Raw genomic sequence first — 12546 nt, 5'->3', positions numbered from 1 at the left:
CCTCACGTGAATGAGTCTGTAGTGTTCCCAGAAGTTTATCTAATGGCCAAACTGAAAACCCCTATCAAATACTAGGACATATGTTATAAAATAAGCCCGTCCTCTTGGCAACTACTAGAAGCCTTCTAAGACCTATAGTTACATAAATGTATCCACACCCCTAATCCTACATACATATACTTATAGTACTAAAACACAATTTACCTATTTACCTTCTTTGCATTCATTACCCTATAGTTTCTAATTTCTTAATATACTACTCATTTATTACTTACTATATAACCGTTATCCTCTCATCATACTTTGCTTATAAATTCCTTTTCTTCTTAGCTTTAATATTTATTACACTCTCAATTAGCTTACCAAATATGAATATATATTTTCAACTCTTACCTTAGTTTTAAGAACAAGCATTAATCAATCAATGTTTAACTCTTAACCTGTGCGGATCGGTTTGTAACAATCAAAAATTTAAGCAATTAAAATGACTATTAAAAAATATGAAAAACGTTAAAAAGTGAATTTTAAATAAACAAACAATATTTAACAGAAACAAAAAGGTTTCTTTGTCATTTAATTTATTTATAAATGTATGTATGTGTACAAGCATCGTACACTTGCATCAAAATATATGCCACATATGCTGATTCTAGAACTGACGGCTGTATCACTTCTAATAGGTGAAGCACGAGCACAAAACCTGCTCGATCGTTCCCTCCTCCAGCCCGCATCTCCTACATCTCCTCCCCATCCTCTTTTTGGAACCAACATTGTTTTACTTGATTTTTCCTTTTCATTTAAAAGCTTTAGCCAGTCATTGAGGGTTTCATACTTAACCCATTTACATTACTAGTGGGTGGGGCACAAACCACCGTTACGGAGGGCGTCGCTCAACCGATTTGAGATTCATACTCAAATTTCTGACCGTCTTTTGAATGGAGTCCTCACTCTTCCACCATATTTACCCAGCTGCTAGCGTCCCGTATTTTTGGCAGTTATTCTTAATATTTATATCTCTGATCTTTTTAGCAGGTTGTCTGCTCCCTTTTTCTCCTTATAATTTTCAAAAAAAAAAAAATCACCAAATGAAAACAAATTTTTCCTCCATTTTGAAATTCTACCAAGGTAAATACCAGTTCTCTACCGAGGGGCACATTCTCCTTCCGCAATGATGCTCTTCCATGTTAACATAAGCTCTTTAGTACATGAATGAAATATCACAGCCGCCACAGTAGCGTTCAAAGATGCCACAACTTTTGAAAGTGCATCTACCTTCTCATAGTTCCTACATCTTTGACATAAAAGTTCGAGGGATAAAATAATCGACTTCTCTGCAGTCCGGCTAATAGTTCTTGTCAAAGAGTTCCGGACTCCTATTTGAAGTTTTATTACCCTCAACGATATCGCACCCCAAGAACTTTCATAAAGCACAAACAACAACAACAATAAAGAAGTGTCTTTCTTCTTTCATATAATACTCCGCTTTCCAATGGATAATGATCCAGATCTTATGTAGCAATTTTATTGCACACAACTGTACACATGTTTTGTGCACTAATTTATATGTAATCAATAGCATTTGAATCTTAATTTATTGTAGTGCAATCGCATACACGTTGGTAGTCCTAAATTCCTACGATGTATTACTATGTAGTAAGCTTTGTTGTTGCTTTATTTTACTGTTTGTCTATCATTAACTTCTCTGCATCGCTTTCTTATTATTGTTGTTTGGCATGTTGTTGGCATGTTTCATTTTATACATTTCACTTTTTCCCCTTTTATTGTTTGTGTCTGCGATTTTTGTTGCGATTTGGTTTTTTTATTTTATTTATTTATTTTTTTATTGTTGTTATACGCTTAAGTAATCGCATTTTCTCTTTCGCATTCAATATTTTGGGTATCCCCGTTGTCATTATTATTCGTTTATGAGCTAAAATTTTTGCTAGATACTGCTTCCGCTTTTCTTACTTTAACAATATTTTTGTTTACCTTGGTACAAAGTGGTACGAGTTATTTCTACAAAATATATTATATTAGAACGGTCATTATAAATCAAATCACCAAATTTTTCCAGCCTGTTTGCTTCAAACGGTAATACCAAGGAAAATAATACCACACACAAATTTTGGTCCCGGTTAAAGAATATTAAGGCTTGTCGAAAAGGACTCAAAATAAATTCCAAAAATTCTTAATTTTGTTGCGAATTTCAGGAATTTCTTCATTATTCTGCACTTTCTGTTATGGTTCGAATCGCGGAACTGTCGAATAAATAACACAAATATTCATCATAGCAAAATGTTCTTTATTTACAACACTGCCACGGTAGCAGTACTTCACAATTAAATAACTCGCTCACTGCACTTACAGCGTTTTAAAATCAAAGTCATTAACTATTTCTTAGATTGCACTGCTTTTATACTCTGAGTTGTCTCGTTCGCCTATCTTTCCCAGGGTCCAGACTTTTCGTCAAACGCCTTGTCTAATAGTTGCTTATTTGTTTCTCTTTTCTGTATCTCATATAAAATATTGCCTTCAATGTACATATATGCGTGTATATGTCTATACATCTCTATACCTCATCTTCTCTGTTGCTTTGTATGTGTATATATGACTGTTTTCTATTTAACTTGCTTGCCTTGCTGTTGTTTTTATCCAGCATTTATTTCTAGCGGAATAGAGACGTATTTAAACTGTTAATATTCGCTACAATATTCGCTTCGTTCGGGTACTCCAGTTTTCTGTTGATTTTGCAAATTTTGCAAATTTTGCAAATTTTCCAAATTTTGCAGGTTTTTCTGTTCTCGTATCCGGCTCTCCAACAAAAAATGAAGAAAAAGAGAGAGTAAAGTGACATTTCATGTTGCTGAGAGCTGCAATTTTCTGTTGGTAAAATTTTTGCCAACAGCAATTTACAAACAGAAAAACAGCGGATCGAAAAACTCCTGGTTGTAGTTTACGCAAATTGCGAAATTTAATTCAAGTATTGCAGCCGGAAAATAAAGCATGGAAAAGTAAGTCTCTGTTGGAAAAATACGCGAACAAAGCTATTATTTGCGACATCACATATATATTTTTGTCTTGATTGGAACCGGTTAAGGCTTTTCGCTCATTAGTTAAATTTCATATTTTAATAAATTAAGTCTTCATAGCATAATCTGAACCCTGGAATATACACTTTACCTATGTGATATTTTGACGTACATAATAAGGTCTGAAAAGGGGGGGACTAGAAAAAGGCAATGAAGAAGGGAGGAAGGATTTATTATGTGGTCTGGTGTGGCCTTTAATATGACGCTACCGTCAATTGCAGATGAATTTGATACCTAAATATATTTTACGGTGAGTTCAATTAGAATTTTAAGAAAAATGTGGGTTGAGAATGAACTATTTTATTAAATTTCTGAAAGTCCCATTCTTTACACGCATCTATTTGTCACTTCAAAATCGCTTTGATTTTTATTTTCAGCGTGGAAAAATTCCATTACTACTTGCTGTTGAATCTGGAAATCAGTCTATGGTTAGAGAGCTGCTCTCAGCTCAAACATCCGAGCAACTGAAGGTATGTATGTAACTCGTTTTTAAAACACAATAACAAAAATTTAATTAACAAAGCTATAAAAACCGTTTGTCAGTAATTTCATATTACTATGTACTAATTTCAAGTGTTGTCCACCTTACTCATTATGTCAGCCTTGAAATGTCAAATATGCAACAAGATTTATGACTGCACAAATATAAACATAAATCAATGTCTTTGTGGTGAAACTTTTTACATCCTACCCTAAAAGGAAGTGAATACAGTGAGCTCTGGATAATGTGCATATGGCTCATTTCAATTACCGCTACTTTTTTGCAGCCATTTTTTTCGGGAAATGTGAAGCAGTTCAGATTTCTGAAAGAAGTCTTTAAAAATTCTCGATATTTAAGCGCCTCCTGTTATCATTCGAATCACTGAACTGTCGAATAAACGAACCGAAATGTTCTGTTTATAAAGTGCTCTATATTAATATCACTTCTATGTTAGTAGATCTTCACGATATAATCACCCTTATCGCGAGTTTTATTTTCACCCGAAAATATTCACAGTTTTTGTTCACCCTATCGCAGAGGGTGGCGAAAAAATGTTTCGTGTTCGAAAAAGATTTCACCTTATCGGCAACTCTTTGTTCGGGCGAAATGAACAGCGGGGAAACCCAAAGTTGTTCACATATATTTTACAGGCGAACGAGAGGAAAAGAAAATGTTAGTATTTTTTTCTATTGAAATTTGATACTCTTATAATTATATGTACTTTTATTATTAGAAATAAATCAATAAATAATGCACAATTAGAAGCTGAGTGGAAAAAAGTGAAATTCCTGTATTGTTAAGTATGTAAATTCTATTTTTTATGACAACCTATCAGTGGGCCAAGTTATCCATTGTGGACAAAGCGACGGTTCCAAAATGTTGAGCACTTCACTGAAACAAGATTGGCTAAGACCCACTTCATGGTCCTTTCCAACGCCTTTTCGCTATGCGAAAAAACGAAGACATGTACTCAACTTTACAATTGGGGGAACTCCAAATTCTTGCTTCAATGGTGACAAGGAGTTGGTAAGAATATCTAGCAAATATTAGAATGCCGGCTTGTTTAGCCTGTAATATTGGCGAAAGCTAATTGAAAAATAAATTAACTTGTTATTCAAAAGTGCTGACAATAGTAATTTTTAGCTTACAGTGAATCACTTCGCTCCAAAGGGTTAGAACTGTTCCTTAATTGCCTCCGAATCGCTTTCATATTTATATTCTAATCGCGCTCAGTCAATACAAACCTACGTGCAATACTAAACATTTTTGTATACATTTTTATCTCTATTTTTGCTGTCTTTTAATGAAATATATGCTTGGTTACAAAATTTACACAATTGTAAGTAAATTATTTGTTCACTGCCAATTCGCAATAGAGCATCAGCTGTTTCGAAGTGAACTTTTGTTCGCCCGAAATTGCCGATAGGCGGAAAAAGTTCACCCGAACAAAAGAAGCGAAGGCGAACAATTTTCCGCGTGAACTTCGCGATAAGGGTGAATGTGTTCGCGTACTTCACTTATAGCCATCATATTCACCATCACTTGGACTGCGCCGCTTTTATACTCTCAGTTTCATCGCTTGCCTATTTCTACAAGAGGCTAGAATTTTCCGGAACAACCTTCTCGTTTAGGTACTTATTTACTTCTCTCATCTAATGCAACTCACATTCGCTCTTGTCTGCTGTGTATATGTATAAGCACATGTGTGCGTAGCTATTTGTTCTCTCATGTGTTTACATTGCTGCTGTGGTAGTGCAGCATTCATTTACTACCGGCATAGTGATGTATGGGAATTGCTAATATTCGCTATTATATTTCCGAATAATAAACCTTCCGAAGGATGGAAAGCTAATGAATTGTGATTTTATATTTTATGTGCTTCTATTGATCGTACACAATTAGACATTTTATCCTTACTTTGTTTAAAAAACCTTGCAAATAAATTTTGTCGGACTCATTTGCGTAACCTCTTCTCGACCTTCATCTTCTCTTCGTCATTTATCTCAACATCGTTATCAGCTTCATAAATTGCTCTTCATTTAATTTTATTTCTTCCTCCTACTCTTTTCTATATGTTTGATTGAACAAATCTTACAGACTAGAGGAACATCTTTATTCAAAATATTTAGTAACGGATTAATATATGTGACCCTGTCTATGAAAAGGTGGCTTATGACTCAAAAAAGAAATTGCGAGAAACAGCTGTTAAAGATAAACAATGCATTTCTTCAGTTTCTTAGTAGTAGTAATTTTTTTTGAGTCATAAACCACCTTTTCATAGACCGGGTCACATATATGAAAATTTACATGAATTTAAAATTTAGTGTTGCCGGTATTGGAATGGACGGGAATTCGAACACCTTAGTAAAATTGGTGCGGCCGCCGTGGTTTGGTGGTAGCGTCCTCCCTTTCCGTTTTGTTGACAGGGTCGAAATGTTTAGTGTTTAATTTATCATCACTTTCTTTTAGTTGGAAAAATAGAATTGTATTGTTGAGAATGTTTGGATGGATACGACATAGATCCTTTCAATCTATCATCCCCTCTCGTAGTTGGAAAAACATGATCTTTTTGTTGATGATGTCGGAATGGACGGGATTCCAGGCACTAAAATAGACGTTTGCTATCAGGTTCGAAATGATTACTTATCAATATAAACTGAATCAGATTAAATTTACTAATAATACTGTCGGAAAATACTTTCTTTCAAGAAACAGATGTAAAATTATCACACAACAATTAGGGCAACACTGCTTTGCACTTTAGAAAAGACGTTGTTCGAAGCCACCTGCCAGAATTATTAACTTCAATTAATCAGGGCTGTCGTGGTGTGATGTTAGCGTGCTCCGCCATCCACACCGAAGATCCTGAGTTCACCCCCCGGGCAAAACAACATCAAAATTTTAGAAACAAGTTTTTTCAATTAGAAGAAAATTTTTCTAAGCGGGTTGCCCATCGGCAGTGTATGGCAAGCACTACGAGCGTATTTCTGCCATCAAAAGCTCTCAGTGAAAACTCATATGCCTTGCAGACGCCGTTCGGAGTCGGCATAAAACATTTAGGTCCAGTCACGCCAATTTTTAGGCAAAATTAAAAAAAAGTAGCATGGCGCAAATTGGAAGAGAAGCTCGGTCTAAAATCTCTTCGGAGGTTATCGCACTCTACATATTTTTTTTTTAATCAGGGCAACAAGCATATGTTTTATAATTAGAAAGAGCGGGTCAGAGATATCAGAATGAGTACTTTGTATGTTGAAATCCTGAAATCATTTTAATTTTGCTTTCTAATACCATACATTTTCCTTCTCCTTCGAATTTCTTTTTGTCTCTTTTCCCCCCTCCCCTTTTTTTCTCTGATTTCTTGTACACTCAGAGAAAAAATCGTTCTAAAACGAACGAAACAAGTTCAAAATTAAGAACATTCGTTGACAAAAGTCTGTTAAGTACGTTTTTTCTTAACTTGTGACCGATGGGCTTGTTTTAAGAACAGTTTTTCCAAGCACACCGTTCGTATTTTATGACCACTTTGGTATTGATGTGTGAACCTTCTGCGCTCATTTCAAGCACTACTTGGGCTTGATTTAGGATTTTTCGTTCTCACGCTTCGAGAACGATTTGGGGCCAATTTAACATTTTTCGGTCTCAATTTAAGAACGGTTCGTGCTTGATTTTTGGTGGGAGGGAAAGTATTTTTTTAAATATATTTATTTAATTTTTATTAATAACAATATTTTTGTCATAAATAAAGAATATTTACAACAAAAAAATTTTTATAAAAATTCAAAAGTTGAAGAAAAATGCATAATTAGCATTTTCTCATACATTTCTCTTATTGAGAAATTATTCTTATTTAAAGATGTAATCTGCATATATACTTAAAACATTTCATAACAAGTTTGAGAATTACCTGTGGATATGTGAATGTAACTGAACGAAAAATAAGAGTTAAAAAAATAGAACAAAAAAAAATTGTTTTAAAAAATTCAGAGTTTGGCGGTGATCGAACTCGCGCAACACGATCGCAAGCGCAACATCATAGCCGCTGGGCCACTACAACTGCTTGATAGCTGGTGCCAAATGGTGTATTTAACATTGTAGTGCACACGAATTGTACCGTTTTTTTTTCTTGGGCTTGATTTAAGAACATCGTTCTCATTAATAGAACATTTGTTCATATTTTAAGACCGGCCGTTCTTTTTTGAAGAAAATGGTGTCAGTTCAAGAACAAGGTTGTTGTTTTAAGAACAGGTCGTTCGTTTTTCAAGAACAAAAAAGTAAGAACATGAAAAGCTTGAGTTGAGTCCGGTGGTGCTGGATTTTAGAACGGCGTTTTTCTCTGAGTGTACTGATTTTACTTATGTATGTCTCCCCAACGTATTAGGTGGCTGATAATACACCCACAGCAAGTACGCATGTTGTAAGCGGCGTCTAAAATACCTGTTTCCTTAGCAATCGAGGCTCTTGCAAACCCACGTTTCTTATGGAACTATAAGGCGGAGGGTCGGGATGACCTAAAACTGCAATGTGGTCATATTAAATCGCTCCAGCGATGGTCAAGCTTGTACCTTAGTGGTGCTTGTTAGCGTATCGATATCCGGCAAAAGACCATCATCAAATGTAGATAACACTTCCCAAAACCTTCGGAAGTGCAACAAAATAATTTCCACTCATTTTATACCTTCATGAAAATGAAATGGTATATTAATTTCGTCACGAAACCCAAAATTGTAAGTCCTTAAAGGAAAATAGATAGACCCACCACTAAGTATACCGAAATAATCAGGATGAAGAGCTGAGTTGATTTAGACATGTCCGTCTGTCTGTTTGTATGCAAACTAGTCCCACAATTTTTAAGATATCTTGATAAAATTTGGTGAGCGGGTGTATTTGGGTGTCCGATTAGACATTTGTCGGAACCGGCCGGATCGGATCACTATAGCATATATCCTCCATACACTCAGAGAAAAACGCCGTTCTAAAATCCAGCACCACCGGACTCAATTCAAGCTTTTCATGTTCTTACTTTTTTGTTCTTGAAAAACGAACGACCTGTTCTTAAAACAACAACCTTATTCTTGAACTGACACCATTTTCTTGAAAACAGAACGGCTGGTCTTAACATATGAACAAATGTTCTATTAATGAGAACGATGTTCTTAAATTAAGCCCAAGAAGAAACAAGTAAGAACGGGACTGTCTTCGGCTGTGCCGAAGACTTCATACCTTTCATGAATGGGGTTGAACAATAATCTTATCCCGTTCGTAATCTCCGAATAATCGGATGTATAAGATAAGAAATATATAGTGAACAGATCTACATACTTTAACGATTTTTAAGATAAATATAAAATAAAAAATAGGTAGGTAATCTGTGTGAGGATGCAAAGCTTCACGTTTTTTGTGGTCTGCATGTAAAAACTATGACTACGAATCACGTATTTCAAAAATATATGACGTAAACGTAACTATTTTATGAAATTTGATGAATTTTGAAGCTTCTAGCCGTAAAAAAGGGGTCAAAATGACAGTTTATATGAAGTATATAATATATATACCACCGGTCTCTATGATTTTTTCAGACAACAATATATGCTATATACGTAAGCATTTTGTGAAATTTGAAGCTTCTACCTGTTAAAACGGGGCAGAAATTGCGCAAAGTTTCTTATCTGAACAATCGGTTGTATGAGATATATACTATGTATACCACCGATCTCAATGATTTGTTCAGACATCAATATATGCTATACACGTAAGCAGTTGGTGAAATTTGAAGCTTCTAGCTGTTAAAATGGAATGAAATCGTAAAAAATATATATATATATATACCATCATATATATATTATATATATCACCGATCTCTATGATTTTTTGACACATTAATACATACTATATACGTAAGCAATCGGTGAAATTTGAAGCTTATAACTGTTAAAATGGGGTAGAAATTGCGAAAAGTTTCTTATCTGAACAATCGGTTGTATGAGATATATACTATATATACAAACGATCTTTATGATTTTTTCAGACAACAATATATGCTATATACGTAAGCATTCGTTGAAATTTGAAGCCTCTAGCTCTTAAAATAGGGCAGTAATTACGAAAAGTTCCTTATCTGAACAATCTGTTGTGGGGGATATATGCTATATATACGACCGATCTCATAAATTTTTTCAGGCAACAATATCTGCAATATACGAAAGTATATGGTGAAGTTTGAAGCTTCAATCTGTTAAATTGGGTAAGATATTACAAAAATCCTCTTTTTCTGAAAAATCGGTTGTATGGAGGATATATGCTATAGTGGTCCGATCCGGTCGGTACCGACAAATGTCTAATCGGACACCCAAATACACCAGCTCACCAAATTTTATCAAGATATCTCAAAAATTGAGGGACTAGTTTGCATACAAACAGACAGACGGACAGAGGGACAGACGGACAGACGGACATGGCTAAATCAACTCAGCTCTTCAACCTGATTATTTCGGTATACTTAATGGTGGGTCTATCTATTTTCCTTTAAGGACTTACAATTTTCGGTTTCGTGACGAAATTAATATACCATTTCATTTTCATGAAAGGTATAAAAATAGGTAGGTAATCTGTGTGGGGATGCAAAGCTTCACGTTTTTTGTGGTCTGCATGTAAAAACTATGACTACGAATCACGTCTTTCAAAAATATATGACGTAAGCGTAACTATTTGATGAAATTTGATGAATTTTGAAGCTTCTATCCGTAAAAAAGGGGCAAAAATGACAGTTTATATGAAGTATATAATATATATACCACCGATCTCTATGATTTTTTCAGACAACAATATATGCTATACACGTAAGCATTTGGTGAAATTTGAAGCTTATAGCTGTTAAAATGAGGCAGAAATCGCAAAAAAAAGATATATATGTAGGAAGGGTTAAGGCAAATGCAACCCTATACACGTTAGGACAGACTAGACGAAACGTTGCCGCACTCAACCAACGCCAACTACAAAACGATATGAACAGCTAACGAACGATTCAAAAAAGGACAGTTGAACACGGACACCCAATCTCGACGGAGGCGCGACAAACATACTTACTTTAATAAGTATCAAGTAAAAACAATTAACTTCGATGATCTCGCTTTATTGACGATATATCAAAAACAGAGCTCAAAAGAGAAATGCATTTGTATATATACTTGATTGATCTTACTTACTAAAGTTTATCACTAATTATGTACTAATACTTAGAACAAAGAGAAAAGGTTAAATTTGTTTATGCGAATAGTAGCCTAAAAGAGAAATTATGTAGGTAAGTTAACATATCTAGCAATAAGAGTAAATATAGATGAAGAGAATAGAGTGGGTGGGTATAAAGATGTAACTCCTCCACCGCTGGTTTTTAAAATACTCCTGGATTTTAAATTTAATTGGTTAAAATTTAGTGTAATTAGACTTATGTATGTATATGTGTTGTTATTCCAAATACTTAAAAAAATATATATTTTTTTTGTATTTTTTTTTTTTAATTCAAATTGTCTTAGTGTACTAAGTAATATAAATTACGATTAAAAGTATGTATTAAAAGTAAAAAAAAAAAAGAAGTATACAAAGATTAGTTTTTGCATTAAGATTTATTTTACTAGTAAATACATCAGATTTGCTTTTCTATTACAATAACTACAAAATATTTGTATTTTCATTAATCGGTATATTAATATTTTTTTTTTTTTTTTTATTTAAATGTGTTTTTTTTGTAATTTTAATTATTTTTGATCTTTAATGTTGTAAAATTTTAATGTACGTTTAATATTGGATTCATGAACGTTATTCAGTTTTGCTTTCCGAAACTTGGGTTTTTCTTTGTGCCTTACATTTAGATAGTTCTTAATAAAACCTTCACATCTATTTTCGATATAATTTTCTCTATTTGCGTTCGCTTTGTCTATGCTTTTAAATTTTTTTAATTCAATTCTATTTTTAATTAATTTTTTATCAACGATATGATTGTGAACGCTGTTTGGCGTACTTTCAATTGTTGAATGGTACGACTTATTATATAACTCTATAGCTTTACTAATTTGATCTCTAATAGGTATCCTATTTTCTATATTTAAAGCTCTTACTTTTTCAGTTATTGTATTGTTTAATCTCTCCACGTCGGAGTTGCCAGTATGGCTATTTGACTTTGAAAAGTGAATGTGTATATCTTCCTCTCGACAAAATCCTTTAACATTAATAGAGTTGAACTCGTTGTCACATACTATTTTCTTCATTTTGCCAAACAGTGAGATATACAATCTGAGTTTTTCAATTAATGTCTTACTATTTCTATCTTCTAAATAGAACGCCGCAGCATGCTTTGAAAATTTATCTAAAAATATAATAAATGAATGTTTTGAATTGATATAAGTATCAATGTGAACTATCTCATTTGTATCGGATGGTGTTTCTGTGATTGAAAACATCTTTTTAATAGGGTTCCTGTCGTATTTTGCTGCACTGCAAACATCGCAATTATTAATTACTTTATTGATTATCTGTTTAAGGTTAGGATAATAAATTTTGTGCTTAAGGTGTTGGTAGTTGGGTATAATACCGGAGTGACCAGATTCCCTAGTGTGAAACAGAGAAATTTGTTTGATGGCTTCTTCTTCGCTTGCCAAATCTTTGGCCAAATAAGCACATTTAATAAATTTAATGTTTTTGCTATTTTGAAATAGTTTTATTATCGATTCTTGGACGGTATTATAAAGTGATTCACTCAATTCGGAATAAATAGCGGTCTTACCAGGTTTAATGTTTCTTCTTACTATATCAGCTATGTTATCAGGAATGTCGTTCCATTCAATATATATTCTTTGATTTCCTAATACATTCTCCTTCTCTCTTACTTTTTCCTCTACAATAAATATTTGCGACCTAAATCGATTAACAACAGTATCTAATATTGGAAAATGGTCATTGAATTCTTCTTTCTGTGAATGTATT

The 12546-nt window shown here is 33.7% G+C and overlaps 1 protein-coding gene across 3 annotated transcripts in view; it reads left to right on the top strand.

The window, feature by feature from the left end:
* Positions 1–12546, top strand: part of nompC (no mechanoreceptor potential C) — a 154233-nt gene that overhangs the window by 80813 nt on the left and 60874 nt on the right. For all 3 annotated transcript variants that reach the window (XM_067767561.1, XM_067767560.1, XM_067767562.1), the window contains exon 5: positions 3467–3559. In XM_067767561.1, coding sequence (XP_067623662.1) covers positions 3467–3559 — 93 coding nt within the window. The remainder of the gene's footprint in view (positions 1–3466; positions 3560–12546) is intronic.

Source organism: Eurosta solidaginis, chromosome 2 (genome assembly GCF_040869045.1).
Source record: "Eurosta solidaginis isolate ZX-2024a chromosome 2, ASM4086904v1, whole genome shotgun sequence".
Classification (NCBI taxonomy): Eukaryota; Metazoa; Arthropoda; class Insecta; order Diptera; family Tephritidae; genus Eurosta; species Eurosta solidaginis.
The sequence above is the reverse complement of the archived record's forward strand: the minus strand, read 5'-3'. Positions and strand labels throughout refer to the sequence as shown.